The sequence below is a fragment of the Hordeum vulgare genome, chromosome 7H (assembly GCF_904849725.1).
Source record: "Hordeum vulgare subsp. vulgare chromosome 7H, MorexV3_pseudomolecules_assembly, whole genome shotgun sequence".
NCBI lineage: Eukaryota > Viridiplantae > Streptophyta > Magnoliopsida > Poales > Poaceae > Hordeum > Hordeum vulgare.
Genome location: NC_058524.1, coordinates 604,041,311 through 604,068,731, shown reverse-complemented (window position 1 = coordinate 604,068,731; position 27,421 = coordinate 604,041,311). Strand labels below are relative to the sequence as shown.

Genomic DNA, 27,421 nt, shown 5'->3' with positions numbered 1-27,421 from the left:
TATGGAGGCTAAAGGCAACACCTAGTTCGATTCGTTTATATTTGTGTTGGAATTATGAGCTTGCTTCGTTGAACTATTTGATTTGTATTGATTTCCATAATGAACTTTGTCATAAAAAAATTTTGTTGAAATTGTGCCGAAAATGAGTCGAATGTGGGCCGAACCTGGGCCAAATTTACGCCAAAATTGGGCCGAAAGCACCGGCTTGGGGGCGACCTTGGAGGGTCGGCTGGGAACCCAAGCCCCCCCCCCCCCCCCTCACCGTCGAATTCAGCGTCGATTGGCCCCTAAGCGACGCTATTTCAAGCCGTTGGGGGGTCGAACGACTGCAGATGCTCTAAGCTTCCAATAAAGAATGGACCCACGATCTTATTGGTGCAAGTTTATGATGTGGTACTTATTTGCGTTGTCATAATATACTATAACACTAATCTTTTTAGTATTGGAAAGCCCACATTCAATTAAGGTCTCTAATTGACATCGTGACATTCAATTTTGACTTGATTAATAATTTCTGAAAGCTATTTTTATTTAATTATTTTATTAATACCTTTATAACACTATACTCCTTAGTTTTAAAGAGTTCACATTCAATTAAGATCTTCAAGACATCAATTAAAATTGGGTCATCCGGTTTTGACTGGGTCAACACTTTTTGAAAACTCACTCGTTCAATTCTTTAGACAAATACACTATGATTTCTAATGGGTTTGGTTTACGATTTTGACTGAACCAACAGTTTTTTAAATCAATCAATAACAACTGGCCTATAAAAACATATCAATCACGCTCATGCAACCGTCGGCGTAGAAATTTCTCACATATACAAGGTTGGTTGGCATATAATATAGAATCACACCACGAAAGACTCATCAAATTACCAAATTAAAAAATAAAAATAAAACACACGATGTCATCTCCCCCACACATGAAAACAAAATATTCCATTAGTTTCAAAATATAAGGGGTATTAGTTTCTTGGAAAATCAAATTCTTCAACTCTGACCAAGTTGAGAGCAAAAATATCGACATCCATAATATTAAATAAAAATATGAAAATTCATTTAATGATGAATATAACCATAACAAATTGATATTATGATTTTTTTATATTTACCTATAAATTTAATCAAATTTAAAATGGTTGACATTAAAGATAATAATACATATTGTATTTTGAAATATAGTGATAATTTTTTTTAATCTAACAACGCAGCAAAGCGCGTCCAGTCCTTCTAATATAAACCATTGTGAAGAGGTTTAGGAAATGTTGTATACTCCTTGGCACAACAGCACTGGATTTGTTGCAATTTATTCATCAAATATATTATGTACAGAATTGTCTACCTCCCTTCATTCCGCAAGTATTTCTTCGATGATTTAGCTTCTTCCAAGAACAAAAAAGGATCATCGAATTCTCCCATTCACTTCCTCCTGATTGATTAAACACATTTTCGGTTGTAAATAGTGTTATCATCGACGCTCCCGACTTCGCACCTGTTTGCGATGGCTTCTTTCTTTCCAAAGCTCGAATAACGGTTAAACTCACCATTCACGACATGAATTTTCATCCGTTGTAGTGCCGATGAATAGTCGTCGGTCCATTGTTGTTGGTCGACAAGATATACTCCATCCGATTCAAAGCAAGTGTCATAGTTTTGAACTAAGGTTAGTTATACCTTAATTCAAAGCTGTGACATTTATTATGAATAAGAGGCAGTAGAGTAACCGAAGAACAATGAAATCCAACTTGCGGATCAATTTTGCTTCACACTGATCTTGGCCGGTGATTCTTCTCTATGAAAAATAATAATCTTTTACTCCCTCTGTAAATTAATATAAAAATGTTTAGATTACTAAAATAGTGTTCTAAATATTTTTATATTAGTTTACGGAGGGAGTACTCCCTATTTTTGCGTACAAAACAGAAGAGGAGAAGCCATCGCGGACGTATTTTATTAGCTTTACACGGCCGAAACAAGAAGACGTATTCCCACGTTCCGTGACCGCGACCCGAACGAGGCACGGAGCCTATAGCACGCTGGGAAGAAGAAGAAGAAGAAGACTCGTCAGACCAGTCGATCTCCCCCAAACCCAGAGCCCACCTCGCCGTCTCCGGGCTCCCTCGACCTCGCCGGCGGCGTGACCCCGATGGCATCGACGACGGTCCGGCGCTTCGGCGTGGCGGCGGCGGCGGCCGCGTTCATCGCGCTCGCGGCCTTCGGATCCGCCTCGGCGTCCAAGACGCCGACGGCCTTCGTGAAATCCACCGTCAAGGCCCACGACGTCGTCATCTTCTCCAAGTCCTACTGCCCGTAAGCCCCCCCTCCCTCTCCCTTCTCTCCTCCCCCCGCTCCTCGATCCGCTGCCTGTCCGCGCCCATGAACCTTAGGATTTGGGTGTGGTTGCTGCGCGTCGCGCTCTGATCTGACGGCGGCGCTGCAGGGCGTCTATCTAGGGTCTTGACTAGTGGTTCAGCCCCATGGCCTAGACAAAATCGTATGGATGTGGATGCAGCCGGAGGAACCGAGAGAATAGCCTCTCTCTCCTTTCCAGGATCCGACTGTAGCATGGCGATTTCTTGCTTCGTTTTGCAGCAGGAGCAGAGCCAGGATGGTATGAACCGTCCGAACGCAGGTCCAGGGTTCTATCCGCTTTGGAATTCTTCAATCCAATACGGGAAACCGGAACTTGAGCCGTAGCAAGCTTTAGGCAACACCTGATTGTTGTTGGTACTGAACGAATCGGGGGGACACCGCGCTTATCTGGCCTTACCTGTTGCTGGTGTTCCGACTGTTAATTTTGCTCAAAGTTGTTGATGCGCTAGACGACGAGAGAGCGACGGTGCTTCTTTACACTGCTTGCCGTATCTGAACCAATCTAAAATTCTGTTTGTTCTGATTTAGTCGTTTTATTAATCGAGCCTCTGGTTCATGTCATAGATGATGTAGGAGAATGTGGACCTCTTCTTTTCCTTTTTAGAATGCTCTATTACATTAGCATTTTGAGTTTGCCCTGTACAAGCTCGAGTCTGGTTAGCTCACCAGAACTCTTGCAAGTATAATTTGATAAGCTAAACTTAAATGTTTGTGTGAAGTTGAATACTTGAACATGGAAACTTGTGAAGAGCACATGGCTATGCGGGGTGGCACTGATATGGTCAGATAATATGGAACTGGAAGCCACTGATGTAGTCAGATGATGTGCATAATGAATTATGATGATGATGCCCATGGTCATGGGCGGAGCTACGGCTCGTGCTACCTGGGCTGTAGCACCGGTCCAGCCAATGGCGCAAGTGAGTATGTATTAGGTGTAAGCGCAGCACCAGCCGCCCCATGGCACCAGCACCTGGCTGACTGGAGCGACGATATAGTGATCTGTACATCTCTATTACTCCATGCATCGCTTGTGCTAGCACCAGAGGTTTATGACTCGCGCTTCTTCTTGTCTTTCCCCTCTCAAAATTTCTAATCTTCATAAACCCAGGCATCAGGAGGCAGGCAGCAGCGATTCCTGCTGGCGCTCCAGCGGTATTGGTACTACGATCAACTCCCCAACCAGCTGTTCCCCAATTTAGTCGTTCGGCAAAGGCCAACTCTAGGATGGTGTGTAAATTTGTCCTTGTTTATTCCATCCCATGAAACCCCAAATATATTGTAACTAGAAAACTGGTGTATCTTTGGATGGATGCATGCTGAACTCTCAGTAGACTCTGTTTTGTCTTTTGTAATTTCACAATTTGCTAGGAATAGGGTGGATAGATATACCCAAAAGATGCCAGACACTTGCAAAAGTTTTTAAAACAAAGAACAGCACTAATTGAATAATGATGAAATTGTTGCCGGTTTGTGGCTTAAAAAACAATTGGTAGTTTGATCTGGAGATTAGAGGTTCATGTTAGCGTCGGTGGTAATGCACTCCTACTATGGTGTATGTTGGTTGATATTGAATAATTCATCGCCACGCCTGCTCGGTTCCTGACTCTGCAACTGCCCATAGTTGCAGAACCTAACAACTACCGACTTACCACATTTTAGTGTTTTCGTACTGTCAGAAGAAACACTATGTTAACAGTTTAAGTACTCAAAATTTGCAGGTATTGTAGAAGGGCAAAGGCTGTGTTCAAGGAGCTTGAACTGAAGAAGGATCCATATGTCGTCGAGCTTGATCAGCGAGGTACATCCATGTTCACTGGTTTGCTGTACCTTATCAGTCTCTTTTTTTCTTTATCTGTAAAGATGTTGCCTTAAATATATACTGTTATGTCCTCTACTACAAGTACAGTTGATTATGTCCTTTTGTTCTCAGAATCGGGTCATCTTGGGGTATATATGTCTAGGGCATTCAGCCATGATTTTACCACCAGTGGAAGTTCCATAGAAAGTAACCTGGTGGTATCTATGAAATAGATTTTTAAGAATGATATCACATACTAAAACAACAGGGTTCAAATTACTCTTTGGTAGCACGTGATGGAATAGGTGTTTGTTTGTGTGTTATTCTGCACTTATGGGTGGCAGTGGGCACATGTTTGCCCTGCTGCTATTCTCTTGCAACAAAAACTGGCTTTCTCCTTTTGATGAAAAGATGCACAGAATTCTTTTTGTTACATTACATTGGTTCTTAGACTGGGAATACCAACATTCCGGACATGTTGTAAATGCTTACAATTCACAGAATTTTTTCAATGAAAAGATGTATTCCGGTTGTGATGCAGAGGATGGTGGGGAAATCCAGGACGCCTTATCTGACATGGTTGGCAGGCGTACTGTTCCTCAGGTTTTCATCCGTGGAAAGCACTTGGGAGGCTCTGATGGTACATAGATCAGTTACAACAAGTATTTCTGTGAATTCTTGTTCCGTCCCGACTCCTCACCTTTTTATTTTCATTCATGGGGAAAATGCAGATACCGTTGACGCATATGAAAGTGGCGAGCTGGCTAAACTTCTAAACATCAGTGTCAAGGATGATCTTTGAATATCATTGTAGTACATATCTTGTCCTTCTTGTTGAGGTTACCAATGCCTTGCAATGCAACCCCTGGATTATCTTTCTTGCAGAACCTATCACTGGGATTCTGTCTTATCTTTACCTAATAATAAAGAGGCTATCGCTTCCGTCGGAAAACCCACCGAGGTGATTTTACAAAAAAAGCACTTACTGTTTATGATATTAAACTCGTAGTATATATTAAATATTTTTTTAAATACTCATATCTTTTAAACCGTAACTCCAAATTTAACATATTATACATGGAATTTGATTAGAAAAATATGTAGAATTTAAATATGATATTATTTTATCTGTTAAGCGTTTCATAAAAATACTATCTCGGGTGCAATCTTAATAAATAAGTCATTATTTGTCTTTCTTTTATACCGATACTCATCCGGGTTGGGAATGAACACGTCAACAAAATCAGGATTAGAGATGAAACTGAAGGTCACTTGACTGATTCATTGTACGTATTAAATCTACATGCAAGCCGTGTTAAAATAGAAGACCTGTGAAATTTTGAACTGCATTTTTGTAGGTTAAGACCATCTTTATTTGTATCGTAACTATAAATTCTCAAACTATAGACATTTTTTATAAATTAAGAGCGTGTGCCGTGTGGTATTTCTTTCTCCTGTTGCAACGCATGGGCCCTTTTGCTATATATATATATATATATATATATATATATATATATATATATATATATATATATATATATAATAAAGAGGCTACTGCTTCCGTCGGAAAACCCATCGCTGCCTTTTTAAAAAGCCCCTATCTTTTAGGTAATTAAACTGGAACGACATGAACCCGTCCGACACGATGCTCCCGCCGTAGTCGTCCCCGTCGCCGCACTCCAGGCTGCTGCCGGTCAGGTCCGCCTCCTCGTCCAGGTTGCCCCGCATGGCGCGCAGCGTCTTCCTCGCCATCTCGTGCCGGACGCCGCCGGGGGTCCCCTCCTCGGCCACGCAGCGGAGGGCCTTGTCCGCGCCGGCCGCGCGCGCCAGGCTGCGGAACCGGAGGCTGGCGCGGCTCAGCGCGTAGATCGCCGCCACGCACCACTCCTCCAGCTCGGCGACGTCGTGGGAGGAGAGGAGGATGCCGGACACGGCCGCGACGACGCCCGCGTCCATCAGAGAGGCGCGGCCCTCCAAGCAGCCGCCCACGTTGCAGATCACCATGAGGGCCAGCCTGCGGATGGGCGTGGGCTCGGCGGCGCTGGACGCGACGCTGAGGAGCGCCTTGGATGCCCCCGGGAAGCGGGCGACCTTGGACTGGTTGACGGCGGCCAGCGAGAGGTGGTAGATGGCCATCCCGGCGTCGCGGCGCGCGCGGGTGATGGGCGGGGGAGGTCAGGAGGTCCAGCAGGGGAGGCACCGCGCCCAGCACGCCGATGGTGGCGCGGTTCTCCTCATTGAGCGCGAGGCCAAATTTACTATGTGGTGTCACGGGCTAGGTTAGGGGATTTAGGAGTGGGTAAGGCTGGGCATTGGCACGCCTAATGGACTGTGCAATACTATTATCTCTTTCCTTTAATTTCTTTCTCTAAATTCTTTAATTAAAAATATGTGGTATTATTTTTTTCCCGTTGCAACGCACGGGTGCTTTTGCTAGTAAAAGTATAAACTGTTTTAACCGTACTTTGTGGCGATCCCTCGGTTGTTATCTCGCACTGTGATTGTTCGATCGTTGCGTACTGATTGATTGCATTTCAAGCACAAACCACAGATTGTTTCTGCATATCACCATACACAGGAAGTGCATATATGTTTAGTTTAAGTGACAAGACACCCTCTCAATCTCGCTAGGATCCGAAGTTTGAACTGCAAAGGCGGATTTTGCCGATGAGGTTGGTCGGTGTTTTCACGTCTGTGCATCTCCCCAAAAGAGGACCATATACTTTTAGATGTAGCTGTGAAGTGTTTCCATGGTAGTAGAAGAGCAGCCCACCCATATGTTACTCTCTCAAAGGCACCATATAATTGATGACTTTCCAATCCCCATGCACAAAGTCTGTTTCGAACTTGATTTTGATCTCTTTATCGAGTTCCCTTGAGCGATGAGACACCACGTGAATTGTTGAAATCAAAAGAAACAATAATAAAATTATCAAAAGAGATGAAGGTGGAGTTGATAGTACAACCCTACCATGTAGGAATCGCATTGGAGTAACCAAATTTATTAAGGGCATCATATCAATCAGCTGAGTACTCCCAAAATGAGCGAAAAAAGAAATTATGTTACATCGAAACAATTTGCAGGGCATGATGGCCGCTACAGCTTGCGAGCATACATAGGCTTAAAAAGCTAGGTCGCTGATGTGGAGCTATTGGGCAAGAATGTTTGAAAAACCGATTAAGGAATCTCATACGCATGTCTGCTATTTTGTGAACAAAAGGATACATGTTCTAGAAAAACTGGGCAGTGAAGGGGAGCCATCATGACTATATCAATATCATATAACGAAAATATAAAGGAATAACTAAAGCACAATTACTTCAATATACCCCAGCTTAGCTTACAAAAGGCACCACATATGTTGTATGTGTTCCCTAGAATCCCATGAAAGGCTTTGCCATATCTTGATCATGGGGAAACAACAAAAGAACTTTTCTCTCAACTCCGCTAATCACTTATCTACTTTAAGATAAGAAAAGTGATTTGTCAACATAATTAATTAAGCCCAGTCTCACTGTTCCCAGAACATAAGAACTCATGTCATAGAGATGCTCGTGTGGTAAAAAAAATATGTTGATAAAGTAGCTCTGGCTCTGAAGAGTCTAAACTGAAGAATACAAAAAAAATAGCCAAAATGGCACCTTCATCAAAACAAATCTAATCTGCAACGCTCTTATATTATGAGTGTCTCAATAGGTCGTTTTGTTTTGGTTTGTTTTGATGAAGGTGCAATTTTGGCTATCAGTTTCAATACGAATCCTTATGAGTGTTCTTTCTATCTACAACTTCTCCGTCCCACAATGTAAGAACGTTTTTAACACTACATTAATGTCAAAAATGCTCTTATATTATGGAACGAAAGGAGTATTATCTAAAAATAATCAAGTTTATTAATGACTTGACGAAACCAAGAAATAACCCTTATATGTGAAATTATAGAAGTCCCCTTTAAGACCAAACAATTCCATCGAATTGAGTATGACTGTATGTGTGATAACATCAATGAACCCCATTCTTGCAATTGCTCAGAATACCCTCTTTTAGCTTCTAGGTCTATTTCTTAGTTCAAGACCCCTCTTACTAACTGTAATAAAAGAATTAGTAGATCCGTTCCGCTAGGGTTATGAATTTATAATCGTGGAATCAACTCGATCATCAAATTATAAGTTGATTCCATACCGGACTAGACAAAGGATGAATTCATGTGTGAGAGAACAGAGAGCGGCTGTCACGTGCTGCCCCCACTGCTATCCTTGCCATATGAAGGACAATAGCGGGGCCAAAACTGTTGTATTAGGCATGATATTCAATTTGTATAGCGAAAGGGAAAACTAATACTCCCTTCATACGGAATTACTTGTCGCCGAAAAAGATGTATCTAAACATATTTTAGTTCTATATACATCAATTTAGAAAATTAAAGCTGGCTTTTCGAGCTTTTAGAAAAACCAATTTTACATATACGCAGATTAGTTTGATTAGCCAAACGAGTGTTTAGGTGGTTACAGTAGAGATCCCGTTTAATGAGATCTCCTTCTCTACAATCTTCTTAATTACCCAGACAACCCTTTAGGAATGAAGATCTTCTAGTTACATTGAGAAAACGCGACACACCTGTATCGCTCTTTGCAAGTGATATATTATAGCAAACAGGACGCACGCCTGCATATAGTTTCTTAGGAGTGGGTCGCCTTAACAGAGGTGCTAGGGGTTTGGTTTGTCAGAGGTTTCATGTATTTGGTTTGTTCTTTGTCTGCGCTTTTTTTGTGCTTTCCCATTTTGTTAAGTTTTTATTCAAAATGTAATCATATTTTAACATTAAAATTCGACTTACAAAAATGATAATTAGAAGAACTTTTAAAAAGTGTATATGGTTAAAATTACACTACATTCTTAAAACAGGTTTTCAGCCGGGTTTTTTCTTGTTTTAGGAAATTATTATAAAAGGGTACCTGAATCATCGTTTTTGTTTTCTTTGTTCTTTGTTCTTTTCTGTTTCTTTTTTCATTTTTATTTATGTTTCAAAATATGTTCTAGATTTTTAAAAAAAAATTGGGATTTTTGAAATTTTTTCTTCAAATTCGAAAAATGTTTTTGCTTTCTAAAAAATGTTCTAGATTTTCAAAAAACATTCTACATTTTCAAAAAATGTTCGGCATTTCAAAAATTATTCTTCAAATGCTAAAACTGTTTTTGCTTTCTCAAAAAATGTTCCGGATTTTCAAAAAATGTTCTGGAATTTAAAAACATGTTTGTGAGTTTCAAAAATTGTTCTTCAAATGCAAAAACTGTTTCGTCTTTTTAAACAAATGTTCTGATTTTTAAGCAATGTTTGGGAGTTTTTAAAAATTGTTCTTCAAATTCCTTTTTTTTTCCTTTTTAGAAAAATGTGCTGTATTTTCATAAAATGTTCAGGATTTTCCAAAAATGTTCTAGATTTTCAAAATTTGTTTCCTCAAATTTGAGAAATATTTTAACATTTTAGAAAATATTCTAAAATTTAAATGGTTGCCGTTTTCCAAAAACATTCATAACTACAAAAAATGTCCAGGAGTTTCAGAAAATCTTCGGTATTTCAAGACAATCTTTGGTTTTTTAGGAAAATGTTCGGTATTTTTAAAAATTGTTCAGCATATCAAAATTTTCTTACATTTTTAAACTAAGTTCGTGTTCGAAAATTATTCTTAAATTTTAAAAAATGTGCTTGCTTTTGTAAAATGTTCAAATTTGAAAAATTTGTTGTTTTTCAAACTTTGATCAGAAATTCCAAAAATATACTGGAATTTAGAAAAAAACTTCGAATTTGAAAAATGCTTTTGCTTATTTAAAAATGTTCTATATTTTCAAAAAAAGTTCTTAAATTTTGATGAATATTTGTTATTTTGAAACAATGTCCTGTATTTTCAGAAATTATTTTCTAGTTCGATAAATGTTTTTGCTTTCTATGGAAATATTATGTATTTAAATAGTTGCTGTTTTCAGAAACATTTATCACTTGAAAAAATGTTTGGTATTTCAAAAAAAAGTTCAATATTTCAAAAAAATGCTTTGTATTTCAAAAAATGTACATAATATCAAAATTTCTTAATTTTAAACTAAGTTCATGTTCAAAAATTGTGCTTAATTTTCAAATAATATTCTTGCTTTAGAAAATGTTTAAATTTGAAAATTTTGCATTTATACAAATTTGTTCATAAATTCAAAAAATATACTGGAATTTAAAAAATTGATCTTCGAATTTAGAAAATGTTTTTGCTTGAAATTGGAAGAAAAAGAATAAAGGAAAGAAAAAGCGAGCCAAAAAATTAAAAAGAAATGAAAGAACAAGAAAAGGAAAAACAGAACAAAGTTAGTACCTGTAGGTAGTCCCTCCGCTCCACAACTCTGGTATGGAGCGGATCGTTGCGGAGGAGGCTGTAGTGCAAATTTACAAAGCCACGGATTGGGTGCTCCGCAGATTCTGAATCTGAATATTAAATGGAGCTGGAGGACTAACGAACAGGCCCTTAGTTATCAGATTTTTATGACACAAAAAAATAGGCCGTTAGTATTATCATCACAAATGATTGTAAGACCATAATAATTAATTAATGAAATACTTTTTCCCGCAAAAAAATTGCTCTTCACGCCGGCACAAAACACGATGGGCCTATGCTTATTGTTAGGAATAAAGTATCTTTAGATTTTATCTAATTAAACAATTAGCATATTTATTAGAATATTATATCTAACAATTAGAATATTGGTTTTGTCCATACGATGTGTACCTTGAACCGTCGTTGTGCGTCTTCTAAACGACACAACTCTTGTAACCGACATTACTCACGACTGTTAAGGACATATAAATACTTACAGTCACTATCAATGAGATAACTCCATTCATTTCAATTTCATTCTTTTCTCTTCGCGTTATCATGCGCGCATCGCTCTAGTACAGAGAGAATAGACTAGAGAAGAGAAGAAAGGTGAGAAGAGATGGATTCTCTGTCGGACCTTGTTTTTGCTTTTGCCTGGTTTGTGGCTAGGGAGCACCGTGGCTTCCGTCTTCATCGCCGGACTTTCGGTCTAGCCGCCGCTCGTCATCGGAACTTCGGCCCCCGCCATCAGCGTCGCCTGAACTGGAACGGTGGCCATCGCCATCGCTGGGCACTATACCATACCATGTTCCCCATCGTAGATATGGCCCTGGTGGTGGCCCCCGCCGCCGCCATGCCCATCGCCAACACTTGCATCATGTCCACCATCGGATGGCCGTCGAACCCAGGGAAGAGGTCCTAGTCATGCCTCAAAAGGTTGCCGCGGGACCAAATGTTGTTGACGAACAGGTTGCCGCAGTGCCGAACGTGGTTGACGAACAGGTTGCTGCAGTGCCGAACGTCGCTGCAGAGGTTGGGATCAAGGATGAGGCATCTGCCTCCAACATCACCATGAATGCCGCCCAACTGCCGGCTTCTCCGCCGATGTACGCGCCCATGGAGTGGATGCTTGCCGGACCAAGCGCCGGATGGCTCGTTGATGACCCAGATTGCTCCTTCACCGACGAGGAACTCGCGACACCGCCTCCGCCTCCGCTAATGTACTCTTGTCCAAGCTACGGGTGTGGGTCGAGCCTCCTCTCTCCGACGCCATCTGACGAAGACCCGGAGCACTTCGACCCGCCGGGCTATGATCCACTGCCGCAGTTCTCCTCGCTGCCGTTTACAGTCCCTCTCGACGCGCCCAAGCCCCGGCTCGTCATCAACCTCCTGGCGAAGGTGAAGATAGAGGAGATCGGGGCCGCCGCACCGATGCTTGCTGTCCCGACACTCCCCGACCTCAACGTTCGAGCGCCAGATGTGGAGGAGAAGGAGCACCAGGAAGCAGCGCCACCATCCGCACTCCCAACGCCCTCGTTGGAAGCCCGTGTGCTACCCTGCCGCCTTGCATCCGCCATGGCTGCTCGCCCTGCTGGAATCCACGTCGGCACCTGGTCGCTCGAGGCACTCGGCCTCACCGGCCGTGTCGTGGATCTCCGCCTCCACGAGGCCACCCTCCCCTCCTCCTCTCCGGAGGGGCCACTCCGCCGCTGAAGAAGCCGGTCATGAGCGCCGACGTGAAGCAGGGCCAGTGGGCCAGTGTCACTGGTGTTTCGGGAGAAGAGGCGTTAGATTTGGGACCGTACCCGTCCAACGCTACAGCGGCGCCGACACAAGCCATGGGCCACAAAAATAGACCAAACAGGCACGTCTCCTATCACTCGTGATGTGTAGTACTAATATACTCGAGTTTGTATTAGACATACTAATTAGACGTACTCCCAGTTTGTATTCCCAAGCTGGAGATCTACTCCTTTAGCAATATTAAGTGTGCTATAAACTTATGTTTAGGACTCTCAGTTTGTCCTTTAACCATGTATGATTTGTAAATCTATATCGTAGCCCATTAGCCCTTATATCCATTAATATCTGTAATATGACATGTTTATTAATATTTTTTTAGTATATTACAACATGTTATTTGGTACAGTAGTTTTATTTTTGCATTTGAGAGAGATTTTTTTTCTTGCAAAATTGTCTTTTAGTATGAGATACCAAAAAAAGCCAAAATAAAATATGTGATTACTTTGAATTATATTTGTGCAATCACACAGTAATTGCATCTTTACTATATATTACAGTTTGCCTATTACTCAGAGGCATTTTTTTATGCCTCCATAGTGCTCTTCCAAATATATCAAAATTCGATGATCTTCAAATATATGGCTTACAAATTATAAATGTTTCTCTAAAACATATTTGTTGTTTACCAAAATAAATTTTACTATCAAGTAAAATTAATCAAATGCATGATCATACATGGAGGAAATATGGCTGACATCAATAAGAAAGAATTCCAAGAACTACAAATAGATGGAAGTAACTATCTATCATAGGCCATGGATATGAAAATATTCTTAAGTGGACATAGCCTTGGTCCTTGCATTGCCGCACCCCCCGAAAATACTCCAGAAATACCTCAAATGGCAAAGTATGCAGCATTGCACTACATAAGGCACCACCTCCATCCTGATTTAAAAACTGAATATTCAATGGAGGAGGATCCATTAGCTTTATGGGACTCCCTCAAGGAGAGATATGACCAAAAAAGAGAAGTAATGTTGCCAGAAGCCCAAAGAGAATGGTCTCTTATAAGGTTTCAGGACTTTAAGTCTGTTGTTGCATATAATTCTGTCGTGCATAAAATTAACTCCAAACTGAGATTTTGCAATCAACAAGTTTCAGATGAGGACTTAATGGAGAAAACCTTATGCACTTTCCATCCCTCGATGAGGATATTGCAATGGCAGTATCGTCAACAGAAATACACAAAGTATTCTAAGCTCATATACACATTACTTCAGGCCGAGAAGCATGATGAACTTCTCATGAAGAATCACAATGCTCGCCCAATGGGTCATGCCTATACCTGAAGCACACGCTAATGCTCATTTTACTAGTAAATTTTGAAACTGTAAAAGGAACTTCCAGAAATCCAAAGGAAAATGGAAAAAGAACAATGGTCAAAAGACCAACGGTCAAACTAAGGGGAAAGGTCATTTCAAGAAAAATGATCAAAATGACAACTCTCAAACTTGTCAAAGGTGGGGATGCATGAATCATCATACTAATCAATGCCGAATTGCCAAGCACCTTGTGGATCTATACATGAAGTATGGAGGAAAAGGCAAACAAGTTCATGGAAATAAAGCTGAAGCTCACTTCAGCGCTATTCAAGTATACAAGCCAAAGGATGATATCATCTCGATGAAGACATACTTGTGGATTACACCAGAGATGTTTTTGGAGACCTCGGTTAATCCCCATAAACAAGTTGACATCACTTAGCTATTTAATACTACAAGATGTTGTATATCGTATAACAATAAGTTGAATAAAGATTTTTCAGACTACGTATATTATATTATGTGAATAAGATATAATATTGTAACAAATTTATATTTATGATTGTAATATAAATATTATGTATGTAAATTGATGAATATATGAATAAGAAGTAAATTTATTTTCTAAAATATTCTCTTTCTATCTATAGAATTTTAACGGGAACAATCCGATGGAAGAAGAGTTATGTTTAGTGGATAGTGCTACCACTAACACGATTCTAAGGGAAGCAACTCTTACTAAGAGAAAGGAAAACGTTATGACCATAACAGGAAGTAACAAAGCAATTATGGGTTCAGGAAGAGCCACATGCATTCACACTCCCTATGGGTACTACTATCGTAATTCAGAATGCACTCTTGTATCCTGAATCTACACGTACCGTTGTAAGTTTCAAAGATATCCAATCTAACAATTTCCATCTAAAAACAATAGACATGGATAACAAAGAATATTTGCTTTTAACAAAACACAACGGACATGAGGAACAAACTCTTGAGAAATTCCCTTCATTTTAATCTGAATTATACTTTACATACATAAAACCCGTACCTTATGTTGAGTACAAAATAAAATTTTCAAATCTTGATAAATTCAAGACTTGGCATGATCGCCTTGGTCATCGTGGAATAGGTATGATGAGAAAATTTATAAGTAAATCGGTTGGTCATAATTTACCAATTAAAAGATTTCCCAAATCATTAGATTTTGTATGCACCGCCTGTGCTACCGGGAAATTAATTATTAAGACATCTTACCTAAAAGTTAAAAACGAGTCACTTAATTTTATTCAAAGAATTCATGGAGATATATGTGGTCCAATACGACCACTATTTGGACCATTTAGGTACTTCATGGTGCTAATCGATGCATCTACTAGATGGTCACATGTGTGTTTATTATCAACAAGTATTCATGCCTTTGTCAAATTAATTGCTCAAATTATCAAACTGAGAGCGAATCATCCCGAACACATGATAAAAAAGAATAAGAATGGATAATGCTGCTGAATTTAGTTCACGTGCATTTAATGATTATTGTATGGCTTTAGGAATCCATCTAGAACATTTAGTGCCCTATGTTCATACTCAAAATGTAATGGCTGAATCTTTAATCAAAAGAGTAAAATTAATTGCTAAACCACTATTACAGAATTGCAATTTACAAACCTCTTGTTGGGGACATGCGGTTTTACACGTCGCAGATGTGATGCAAGTCAGACCAAATGCATATCATGAAACTTCCCCGTTTGAAATAGTACATGGAAATCAATCAAGTATTTCCCATCTCCGAAAATTTGGTTGCGTTGTATACGTACCGATATCACTACCGCAACGTACCTCTATGCCCCTCATAGAAAATTAGGAATCTATGTGGCATATAATTCTCCGTTAATTATAAAATATCTAGAACCCCTAACAGGGGACCTGTTCACAGCCCGGTACGCTGACTCAATTTTTGATGAGGACCATTTCCCGACATTAGGGGGAGAAGCAAACAACAAAGAATGCCAGGAAATAGATTGAAATGTTACACGCATTCAGTCCTTAGATCCACATACTAAAGAATCTGAATTTGAAGTTCAAAAAATTATAGATTAATTTGCAACACTTTGCAAATAACCTGTCATAAGCATTTACTGATCACAAAGGTGTCACTAAATATTATATCCCCGTAGTTAATGCACCGAAGTGAATAGAGGTACCAAATAATACTACTCAACTCCCAATTACAAATAAAAGAGGGAGAAATATGGTCACAAGGGAAAAGGCTTCTCTAAAGCCTCTGCGGAATAAAGAATATTAAAATCTATGACAGAAAATGCAAATCAACCTCAAGTTGATGGACACCAAATAGATGTTCAACATCTAGAACCCAACATAAATGTGCACACAAATTATAATGTTGGGATACCGAAACAAAGACGCCGTTGTTATGGGAAATCACACGGTGCCTGAAGAAATTAATGAAATATCCATAAATTATATTGATTCAGGCGAAACATACAATAGAAGCACTACAGTTGTCGACACAGATTTCTCCTCAAAAATGGCTGAAACCCTTCAATTGGATTCAGAGCCAAATTAAATCTATGAAAGAGTGCCTTAAGCGCTCGGATTGGCCTAAATGGAAGGAAGCAATTGAGGCAGAATTACACTCGCTTAACAAAAAAGAGAGGTATTTTCTAAAATAATGCCTACTCCTCATAAAGTCTTCCCTGTGGGAGCTAAATGGGGTTCTGTTCGAAAAAGGAACGAAAACAATGAGGTGGTGAGATATAAAGCGAGACTAGTAACTCAAGGGTTTACGTAGAGACCCGGTATCGACTCTACGATACATATTCTCCTGTAATGAGTGGAATTACATTTCAATACTTAATATCTTTGACAGTACAAATGAATCTATCAATGCAGTTAATGGATGTGGTGACTGCTTATCTATATGGGTCACTTGATGCGTAAATTTATATGAAATTCCCTGATGGACTTAAATTCCGAATCCAAATATAAATCACAACATGTATTGTGTAAAACTACAAAAGTCACTTTATGTCTTGAAGCAGTTGGGAAAATGTGGTATAACCGACTAAGTGAGTTCCTTCTGAGTAAAGGATACTCTAATAACAATGATTGCACATGCATATTTCTAGAGAAATCCTCAAAGGGATTTTGCATCATCTCAGTATAAGTTGATGATCTAAACATCATCGACAATGCAACAGATGTAACTGTAGCGCACAATCATTTAATGACGGAGTTTGAGAATGAAATTTTGGGAAAAACCAAATTCTGCTTAGGTTTACAACTTGAGCACTTTCCCTCAGGAATACTCGTTTATCAACCCGCTTATATTTAGAAAATTTTGAAAAAATTCAACATGGATAAATCATATCCGTCCAAAACACCTATGGTCGTCCGATGACTTGATATGAATAAGGATCCTTTTAGACCTAAGGATGATAATGAGGAGGTATTGGGACCTGGGTTTCCATATCTGACTGCCATAGGAGCACTAATGTGCCTTGCAAATTGTACTAGACCAGATATTGCATTTGCAGTAAATTTACTGGCTCGACATAGTGCAGCTTCAACAAAACGTCATTGGACGGGAGTAAAGAACATCTTCAGATATTTACATGGTACTAAAGATCTTGGTTTATTCTATCGGAAAAATCAAGACATGACCCTCATTTGTTATACTCACGCTAGATATCTTTCTGATCCTCATAATGCCATATCACAAAAAGGGTTTGTATTTTTATATGGTGGAGCTGCTATTTCATGGAAGTCACCAAAACAAACTTTGGTAGCAACCTCCATTAATTATTCTAAAATAATTGCATTATTTGAAGCCTCATGAGAATGTGTATGGCTTCGCAGAATGATAAACCATATTCACATGTCATGTGAAATCAGTTCATTAGAATCACCCACCATTATCTTTGAAGATAATGCCACATGTGTTGCCCAAATGCATATGGGATATATTAAAAGTAATATCACAAAAAATATCTCCCCAGAACTATTTTTTCTCATCAATTACAGAAAGATGGAGAAGTTAATATTTTGCAAATAAAATCTTGTGTCAATCTTGCAGATTTTTTCACTAAGTCTTTACCAGCAGCAACATTTCAAGAGTGCATTCATGACATTGGTATGAGACGACTACGAAATTTGCAAAGTTCAGAGGGAGAAAACTCTTAGAACTAAAAATTATTTATTATCATCCTTTGATGATAAATATATTATGTTCTCTCCTTATGAGTTTTTCCAACAATTTTCCTGAGATAAGTAATTATCCTAACAGTATATATCAAATTCTATTTGTTTTCCTTATATTTTTGCAGGAATTTTAGAAAACATAGACAATTTAAGATCAATGATTCTCAAAGTTACAAGATCAAGACAATCAAGACAATGCAAGATTTTACACCACTCAAGACAATGAAGATTACTAACAGCGTTGTTCAAGAGGGAGTGTTAGGAATAAAATATCTTTACGTTTAGCCTAATTAGATAATTAGCATATTCCTTAGAATATTCTATCTAGCAGTTAAAATATTGGTTTTGTCCATATGCTGTGTATCTTGAACCTCTTCTAAACGACACAACTCTTGTAACCGTCATTACTCACGACTGTTAAAGACATATAAAAGCAAATCCAAGGGGCCGACCCAAACGGACGGCAATTTTGTCTGCTTTTTGTCCGTTTGGGTCGGCCAGGCGGACACAAACGTCCGCTTTCGCAAATGGGTCGGCGCATGCGCCCAACACTGACCGGACCCTTTTTGTCGGCGTGCGAAAAAAATACATAATTAAAAACGACAGCGAGGGGTAAGTGCATAATTAAACATTAAAAGCCGACCACGAAGGCCGGCGAGAGTCCACGCGTTCGCATTACATTAATTAAACATAAAAAAACCTAAAACTACGAGGGCAGCCCTAGGCGGCGTCATCTTCGTCATCGGGGCCGGTGAGGTAGACCAGCGCAAGCGCAGGGTCGGCCCAGGGGAACACCGTGTTCCAGAGTGCACCTGTCGGCGCCTCCATCGTCTGACCCGCCGGCGCGGGCTGTGCTGGTGGTGGTGGCAATGCAGCAGCAAGGGCACGCTCCTCCGCCTCTGCCTCTCGTCGTTCCTCCTTCTCCAGCTCCATGAGCCGAAGGCCTTCGACGCGCTCCGCAAACATGTGTTGCGCCCTCCAGTGCTCGAGGTAGGCTTGCTCCTGTTGCGGTGCCGTGCTCAGCCAGATGGGCGGTGCCGTGACGAACTCGTGGACGACGCCGGTCCACTGGTAGAACTCCCGCGGCTCCGTGGGCTCGGGCTTCGACGGAGGTGGCACGACGCAGTCACCGGCGGCCGACAGCGCGATGGCCTCCGCGAGCTGCTGCTGGTACGCGCCTCCTCGTCGATCATGTGCCGCGCTTCCTCCTCATTGTCGCGGAGGACAGCTGCGAGCGCCTCCCGGTAGGTGGCCTCAGCCTCCTGGTCCTCGTCGCTGACGACAGGCGGGGACGGCGGAGAGCCTTCTGGTTGCACTTTGCGCACGCCATGACGGCGCTGCTCCTCGTGCTCCACCGGAACCACATCTCCCAGTTAGGGGAGTCGACCGCGTACGTAGGGTCTCACCGCTGCTCCATCGTTAGCAGACGCCGACGATGGCTCACCTCCTCCGCATGCACCCGCGCCGACCGCGGCATGGCCGACACCGGAATCCTTTCCAGATCCAGATGCAAGCTGTGCGGCAGCGTGACATCGGGGTAAGGAAGCGGCACGCGGTGCTCCCAGTGCCATCGCGCTTGCTGCACCGGGACGCTCACACACTGGCGAGGCCGTTGGGAAGATGGCGGCGGGGAGATGGCGCAGGGGTAGAGCGGGGCCTTGCCCTTGTTTGGAAAGTCGCCGGTCATGGTGCTAGGGTTTTGGTCGCCGAGGACGTGGCTGGATGTGGACGGGTGGGGTTCTGTAAGTAGATGGCGGAACCCACCGCATGCTCGGATAAAAAAAGGCCGGCCGCGGTCGCTGATGCGTGGGCCCGAGGATGGCGGCCGTCATAAATAATATAGACCGCGGTGGTTGGGGACGGACACCGAGAGGACGCGCGTCCATTTGCATCCACGCCGACGCATTTCAGTCCTAAATTTTGATCGAAAATGGATCGGCGACGCGAAGCCGATGCGTTTTGACATTGGGTCGAGGCGTTGGACCATCTAATATTCTTCAAGTTAATCTAAAGCTGCCGCCGGCGGCCGGTGCCGAGGATGGGCCGCGCCAAAGAGTCAGAGACCACCTCCGAGAAGGTTCCGCGGCCTGTATGAACGGCAGCCCGGCCGGTGGGTTGCGGACTTCCGGAGCCACCGGCTCAACGTCCGCCGATGGATCGGCACCTTTCCATCCGAGGCGGACGCCAAGGTCGCGTACGACGACTTCGTGATGCGCTTCTCGCTAAGCGGCTACGTTCAGGTTACCATTGCGACGGCGTCGCCGACAGACTTGGGTGGCAACGGCCACAAGATCGATCTTGTGTCAGATGAATCGGATCAGTTAGAGACGAGAATGAAGCAAGATGCGGGGGCGGCGACGGTGCCGTCGTTGGCGCCATGCATGCCTTCTTTGACATCGCCGCCGTCGTCGCCGCTGCCACTGCCGGAAGTGATCATGCCCCATGAGGCGCTGCCGTACGCTGATGAGCGGCAGATGGTCGAGCCATTCCTGGCGGAGGATCTCGCCAGCAACGACCTCATCGCCGTCGCCGATCTTGCCAACCTGCCTTTGCCGTCCTTGGATGACAAACTGGACTTGGTGATTGGTCGCTCGCTAATTCCGAATTATAGTGAGAAAATAAAATACAATGTACTCAATCGATCAGACTTCAGTTAAGAATGTACTGTAATTTAGATCTTCTTCTCAATGATACAACTTCTGTTAATCTATCTTTATTACAATATGGATAAAGCAGTAGAATTCAATCTCTGTGTACGGAATGTGAACTGGCGATTTGGTGTAGACATTGACGCAATCAATGTAATGAGAGATCAGCCTAGTGGTGACAAGGTGGCAGGGCACTCGAAGTTGACCTCGCAGCCCTCGACCGGCGTGAGCTTGATGACGTGCCTCACCGAGACCATGAACACCGGGAGGCGCGCCGACGCCTGGCAGATGCACGAGTTGTCGGTGGCCATCAGCCGGCGGCAGCAGGCTGTGTCATACGGGTCCATCTCGCCGTTGTCGGCGCTGTGGCGGTGCCGCTGTCGACGTCGGTGCCGCCCCTCGTGTTCTCCCCCTTCTTCGTCGTCATCGTCGTCGTCATGGTGACGGGCCCGAAGCTCGTAGTCCTTGCTGCCGGGTGTCGTCGACGTGGAGGTTTCGTTGAGTAGCTGCCGGGGCACGTAGGGCCTCGACCCCGGGAAGTTCCTCAGGCTGCACGCCTCGTTTGCAAGGCTGATCTGGGACCGGCAGTTGGCCTGACCTTCCGCGAACCGATGCGTCGGGATGAGGAGAGTGAAGAGTAGCAGCAGAGCTAGTGCTACAGTTTTCTCCATGGCTGAGAGTAGCGAACTTTGGAGATGAGTATGGGCGGTCCTGTCTTGGGTTTTGCTGCTGTGTTTGGGTTTTGGGTAATCGTTCGATGCGCAAGTGATCAAGCTACTTAAGTAGCCCGTGCTTGCACGATCAAGATCTTTAAATAATGAGGCTGCATTTTAGCTTACCTTTCCATCTTTTTTCAAGAACTCATGTGCTGACAGAAGTTGTGACTGTTTGATTAACATGACATGCATGCACGGTATACCTTGTGATCATCTGTGTGAGTTTAGAGTTTAGTCCCTATAGACAGTACATAGGTTCAACGAACAATATTTTTCTTTTCATAATGACATGCTACATTTGTCGATGCATCATAATTTTTCATACATGGCAGTGATAAATATGCAGGCTTGGATCTAGGATCTTTATGTGCATCTTGGTAATTCTTTGGTTGTTGGCTAGCTAGCTAGCTAAGCCAGACGAGAAGATGGGTAGTTGTGTTGAAAGTTGAAACGAAGAGGGGCAGTTATGTGATCAACAGCAGGTAGTCAGGTTAAGATCAATAAAGTTAATCGATTCTACATAATCACAGGATCTTTGTATGCGTCTTGTTGATTCTCCAACTGGGTTTTATATGCACCCTGTTGATCGTCCAATTGGATCTTTATATGCATCTTGTCCATCCTCCAACAATTGTTGGACAAGAGGGATAGCTATACGAAACCTGGATCAAAAGTAGGTAGGTGGGATGGGATGGTGAAGCGTATTAACGCAATATATTATTATTCATTCGCTCAGTATATCCCACAATCCCACTTGAGCTGCAGCTTCGTATTTAATATTTTCAACAGAAGGATAACCCTCTCCTTTGTATGATCCATTACAGATGACTAGAAAGGAGCCAGACACTCATCTAACTATAAGGCGGACACACCAACAATAGCTGACAGTACGGCAGATTGAACACACGAAACACATGAATGCTCAAGAAAACCTCTGTGTACATATGGAAAGTACCAACAGAATGAGCAAAAAACCTGAATGAAGGCGTTATAGGCATGTTGAGGTATTGCAAGTTATTCTAATTTAAATCAAGAAAAACACCATCGTCATGAGGCGTATGCACTAGGCATAGGAAGTAATTGTACATAACCTTCTTGCTTTCTTTCAACATCGTTCGATAAGAGACCTTTTTTTTGCGGAAAATTCGATAAGAGATCTACCAAGCTAAACCGAGTTAGAACTTAGAACTGGCGAGGGCAGCAATCTGTTCGCTTCAGACAATCCAGAAGTAGCACGGTCCATATATCATTTTCCTGTCTAAGACTCATCTTGATGATACAAGCGGGGAAAGGGTACATGCGAAGTTAGATTATACCAGAATGTTTGCTTCTCCTAGCGATCGGTTAAGTGGTGGTTCAATCATGTTTAGTAAAAGTAGTGCACATGCATTTGAATTTTTTGCATACGACCAATTACATTGATGTGGTAGTGCAAGGAGAATTACCTTGTCAGGAGTCAGGACTGTGTTGACAGGGATGTAAGGCGAACAGTGAACACGTATGGCGTAACAAACACTGTACATGGAGGAGAACTAGGGATTTTATGACCCCTCGTGGGAGGTGCTTGCTTTGGATTGTGCATGATTCGATCATTTCCGCAACGGGAGAGTGGGATGAACATCTTTTCAATGACAAATTATGGCTACAGATGCCAAGAGGTTCTTTAATATGCGATCTGCCTTCTTACGGTGAGAGTGATTTTATTGCCTGTCAATTTACCAAATATGGTTGTTTCACAGTTAAGAGTTCATCTGAATGAGGGGGTTGGGATGATATATCTGGATCTAGTTTGGAAGGGGCTATGGGACTGAAACATACCTCCAAAATTCCATATTTTTAGGTCGAGGGCGCTACACGACATTATTCCATGTTACTCTACTTTTGGTATGCATATAATGAGACACCCACTATGTACCTGTTGTCCAAAATTGATCCAGAGAATTTGGGTCATATGTTAAAGAAAATAAATATCAACTTGTTAATTGTATGGTCTTGTGGATATTCATCATAGAGCTAAATTTAAAGCGATAACCATACACATATTATAATTTCATTTTTTTGTATCTAAATTATAACATGCACAACTAATACAATAAATATTTGAGATACATTTTTATGTGATCCCATATATATGATTTTTTTGTGACTGTTGTCCGTTTCACCCCCCCCCCCCCTATACTCAAATCCTGGCTCCGCCCCTGGTGAGTTTCACTTTTCTGAGAAATACAACTGCGCTTTTAATTTTTTTTAAAGCAACACAGATGTGCTTCACGTCGAAGCACAACTGTGTGTTTTCTCTTTCAGGGTAGCATAACTGTACTTAACGAAGAAGCACATCCATGTTTTCTGCATGATGTGCTTTAAGGAAGGAACAGAAAACTAAAAGAAATAATGAAAGCCTCGGAAAAATCAAGCACAATCCAAAACACGAAAAAAAAACCCAAAACACTTGCAGGACTGCAGGAGAAAAAGAGATCCTGCTAGTGCACCCAACGCACGGCATGTGTCAGTGACTTAGCGCACCACAACTTAATTCAGGATGAGCTCCATATACGTACTGCCGAGTAACCGCTAGAGGCCGTTGCGAAAGGTTACCCATAGGATCTCGCCGTGTTGACGTAACCATTGGAAAGCTCAAGAGTCCTCCTACACTGACACTCAGGTGCACCTTCGACCTTCGTAGAACTATCTCTACCGCAGCCACGCACTTGGACCAGCCCAACGTGCTCATTAGCTCGGCTCACTGTTACTTTCGCTCGCTTGGCCGGTCCACTTCCTTAGCTCGTTCATGGTTGAGTGGTGAACTCTGGCTGTTTAGCCATCGACTTTAGAAAGGTTAAATCTTTCTTTTTCGCAAACTAGAAAAAAAGTTCATGAACCTGAAAAAAGACCAAACTATTTTTTTTTGCGAGTTTGGAAAAAGTTTGCCGATTGGAAACATTCACGGATTTGAGAAAAGCTCAAAAAATTTGAAAAAAAAACGTGAATTTGAAAAATGATGGTATGAGTTTGAAAAGTTCATAAAAATGAAAAAAGTTCACGAATTTGGGAAAAAATTGCCAATCTATTTTTATCAAAGAATTTAGAAAATGTTCATGAAATTCGAAAAAACTTCACGAACTAAAAGCTCATGTTTTGAAAAACGAAATTCACGGCTAAAATTTTACAAATTCGTAAAATTCATCGAATTTGAAAAAGTTCATAAAAACTGGAAAAAGTTCACAGCTATTTTTTTTAAGTATTGGGAATAAGAATGAATGGATATGAAAACGAGTTAACTATTTCAAAAAGGTCATGACTTGGAAAGGGTCGTAATTTGAAAAAAAGTTCATCAATTTGAATTTTTCCTGAATTTGTGAAAACTTCACGCATCTTGTTGATTCACAAATTTTGGCAAATTTCATACATTCAATTTTTTTGCATATCTGAGAAAAGTTTCACCAATTTAGAAAACAAATACCCATTTGAAAAATATTCGCAAATTTTGAAAAAGTTCATTGATTTGCCAAACTTAAACCATTCATGGATTTGTTCAAGGACTCAAAAACAAGTTCGGGATTTGAATTTTGTGATGATTTTGGAAAAATGTCAGCGGAGTTGAAAATTTTGATAGATTTTAAAAAATGTTCAAGAATTTTAGAAAGTTCATATTTTTTTGAAAAATAGAAAAGTTAATTTATGAAAAGAATTAGGAAAAAGTAGCGAATTGAGAAAATAAAAACGGCTTTTAAAAAAACAAAAAAAGACCAAATAAAATAAATTAAAACAGAAAAATGAAACATATCGTGCGTGCACAGAAAATAGAAGAAAGGCAAATTAGTACATGAGGTTACATTTCTAGTTGGTTACCGCGTGTGGTACAAAATTACCAGTCTGGAGTTCGAATCTCCCCCGTTACTTGATATTTATTGAAGTTTCAAAAAAAGGTAACTGGGACGAATGCATGACAGTGTGTGTTGAAGTAGATGTTGTCAGCAGTCGTGCGAGTGCGCTTCCCCAAAACCTGATCGCCCGTCTGTCGTACAGAATCACGAGAGCCGGGGTTCCAGACGCTTGTTGTCCCTTCTCACGGTGCACCCCAGAAGAAGCGATGGAGAAGACTTGGATGGCGGTGCAATGATCTGGAATGGTGCGAAACCATATATTATGGCGACGACTAGGGTTGGTAGGGACCTCACGCATAAATATACGCGTCCAGGTGCAAATACGTGGGTTATACGACGTCTCAGATCCGGGAGCATTTGGATTCTTCATTCTTGACCGACAAAAATAAGCACATAGTTAATCACGCAACCTGCGTCATGACGAGGCGTGGCGAGGCGGGCGGTGGAGGAGGAGTGCGCGAGAGCCTCTTCTCTTCTCATGCCCCTACAAGTGCTAGAAGAGCTCACCTTATAAGGTGGTGTAGCTGTCTCCCAACTAGCAATATGGGTCAAACCTTTAGTCCCACTCACACCACACACAAACCCAAGTCAAAAAAGGGCCATGGGAATTTCAGATTCTAGTTGGGCTTTGGACCAAAGGCCTACTAGCAAAAATCTGATAACCCCCCACAAAGTTTCATTGGCACATCTCGTCTCTTAGTTTAAAAACATTGTTTATATACCTGTTCTTGATGAAGATTGTTAAGTTGAACTTTCATTTAGAATTTTATGCTACACTAGATCATAGCTTGAATAATGGACTATGTCTTAAACTACAACCTTTCTGTGGGATTAGTTTCACACAAATCCTTTACGATACTAGGCTGCCACATGGCTTCCCCGTGGATGGAGCGTATACACCATACTCAGGGGTCTTTCATGAATTTATTAGAGAACACCAAATTCTCATAGACTGCGACATTTAACACTCAAATTCATATAGGTGTTTCCTCAGGAGATGCTCTGCAAGATAATATCTGTGCTTACACAAATGAGCCACTTGGAACATATTAAGATAAGTATCAACCTACCATGCAGATTATGAGAGTATTCCATCTTCATGGAGTGGGATAACAAATATAATGATACTTTCCTTCCAACTGCCCAACAACTTGTCTCCCACTTCTTTCATGGGATCTACGATCACATAGAATGTGTTACTACTATGGACAACTCATATGGTGGTTATCAGATCCATATCATCGATGCATTTTCCATCACATTACGTGATAAACCCTTTGTAAAGGAATCTGACAAGTTTTTGGACGTTTGGATATAATCCAACGCAATAACTCCGGAGTTCTTCATTTTTCTGATAGCTTTCAATCTCCTCTTCACATGCCTTGAGGACTTCATATTATCCTTAGAACTGTTTATCTTTATGGTCACGGTTTGAGTATCACAGTTCATGAGGATAACGGGTATTGTTTTTTCAACCATAGGTAAGTCCATCAAGAGCTGATGAAGCCACTTTGCTTCAACAGTGGTCATATCTAATATTATGAGTTTTGCTTCCATAGTTGACCTTGTTAAATTGGTGTGCTTGCAAGACTTCCAAGACACAGCGCCACCATCAAGTGTGCAAACATAACCACTTGTGACCTTAATCTCATCAACAACAGATATCCAATTTGAATAACTATGACCCTCCAGTACTCTCGGGTACCCGGTGTAGTGAATCCCATAGCTCGCAGTGTTGTTTAAATAGCGCATAACTCTCTCAAGCGCATGCCAATGATCATCTCCTGGGTTTGATACAAACTGACTAAGTTTTCTCACATCCAACGAGATGTCAGGACACATGGCACTCGCCAAATCCATAAGTGAGCCAATAATCCGAGAAGACTTAAGTTGACCTCTAGCTATTCGTTGATTCTTTCGAAGCAATACACTAGCATGATATGGAGTTGGAGAAGGCTTATAGTCGTTGTATCTAGAACGACTCAAGACCTTTTTCACATGGTGAGATTGAAGCAGTGTAATCCGACCATTCTCATCTCTCAGCAGCTTGATGTTTAAAATAACATCTGCTACTTCTAGATCCTTCATCTCAAAACAAAGAGATAAGAAATCCTTAACCCCCTTGATTAAATCAAGTTTGGTTTCAAAGATCAGTGTGTCATCGACATACAGATAGAGAATAACTCCTTCACCCCACCATGGCGTAGTATATACACTTGTTAGCTTCGTTTACAACAAAGCCTGCAGAAGTTGATGTTCTTTCGAACTTCTCATCCCACTGCTTAGGTCAATGAAAAAAATAATATCTTTAATGATCAATATTTTATTTGGACAATGAAAAACGCAACATC

At 41.4% G+C, this 27,421-nt stretch overlaps 3 protein-coding genes across 4 annotated transcripts; 1 reads left to right on the top strand and 2 right to left on the bottom strand.

The window, feature by feature from the left end:
* Positions 1 to 1,981: 1,981 nt before the first annotated feature.
* On the top strand, positions 1,982 to 6,724 carry LOC123412396 (glutaredoxin-C8). Of its 2 annotated transcripts, XR_006613492.1 has the most exons (5): positions 1,982 to 2,315; positions 4,100 to 4,179; positions 4,721 to 4,819; positions 4,911 to 5,089; positions 6,617 to 6,724. XR_006613492.1 is itself a non-coding variant. In XM_045105339.1 (4 exons), exons 1-4 carry the CDS (start codon positions 2,152 to 2,154, stop codon positions 4,979 to 4,981), a joined length of 414 nt encoding a protein of 137 aa, XP_044961274.1. In that variant the 5' UTR covers positions 2,130 to 2,151; the 3' UTR covers positions 4,982 to 5,090. The 2 variants fall into 2 exon arrangements, 1 of the variants encoding a protein (XP_044961274.1); XM_045105339.1 differs by lacking the exon at positions 6,617 to 6,724 and having other exon boundaries at positions 2,130 to 2,315; positions 4,911 to 5,090.
* On the bottom strand, positions 5,731 to 6,315 carry LOC123409466 (U-box domain-containing protein 38-like). The gene has a single exon (XM_045102359.1). The coding sequence runs from the start codon at positions 6,313 to 6,315 to the stop codon at positions 5,731 to 5,733; it is 585 nt and encodes a 194-aa protein (XP_044958294.1).
* Positions 6,725 to 20,511: 13,787 nt separating the features above from the next.
* On the bottom strand, positions 20,512 to 21,298 carry LOC123413554. Its single transcript, XM_045106484.1, has one exon. It carries the CDS (start codon positions 21,139 to 21,141, stop codon positions 20,635 to 20,637), a length of 507 nt encoding a protein of 168 aa, XP_044962419.1. The 5' UTR covers positions 21,142 to 21,298; the 3' UTR covers positions 20,512 to 20,634.
* Between the last annotated feature and the right edge of the window lie 6,123 nt (positions 21,299 to 27,421).

Excerpts from the sequence above, each read along its gene's own strand:
- LOC123412396 (XM_045105339.1), top strand. The coding sequence starts at position 2,152 with ATGGCATCGACGACGGTCCGGCGCTTCGGCGTGGCGGCGGCGGCGGCC. Across the intron at positions 2,316-4,099 it reads TTCTCCAAGTCCTACTGCCC|GTATTGTAGAAGGGCAAAGG; the intron begins GTAAGCCCCCCC and ends CAAAATTTGCAG. Across the intron at positions 4,820-4,910 it reads GCACTTGGGAGGCTCTGATG|ATACCGTTGACGCATATGAA; the intron begins GTACATAGATCA and ends GGGAAAATGCAG.
- LOC123409466 (XM_045102359.1), bottom strand. The coding sequence starts at position 6,315 with ATGGCCATCTACCACCTCTCGCTGGCCGCCGTCAACCAGTCCAAGGTC.
- LOC123413554 (XM_045106484.1), bottom strand. The coding sequence starts at position 21,141 with ATGGAGAAAACTGTAGCACTAGCTCTGCTGCTACTCTTCACTCTCCTC.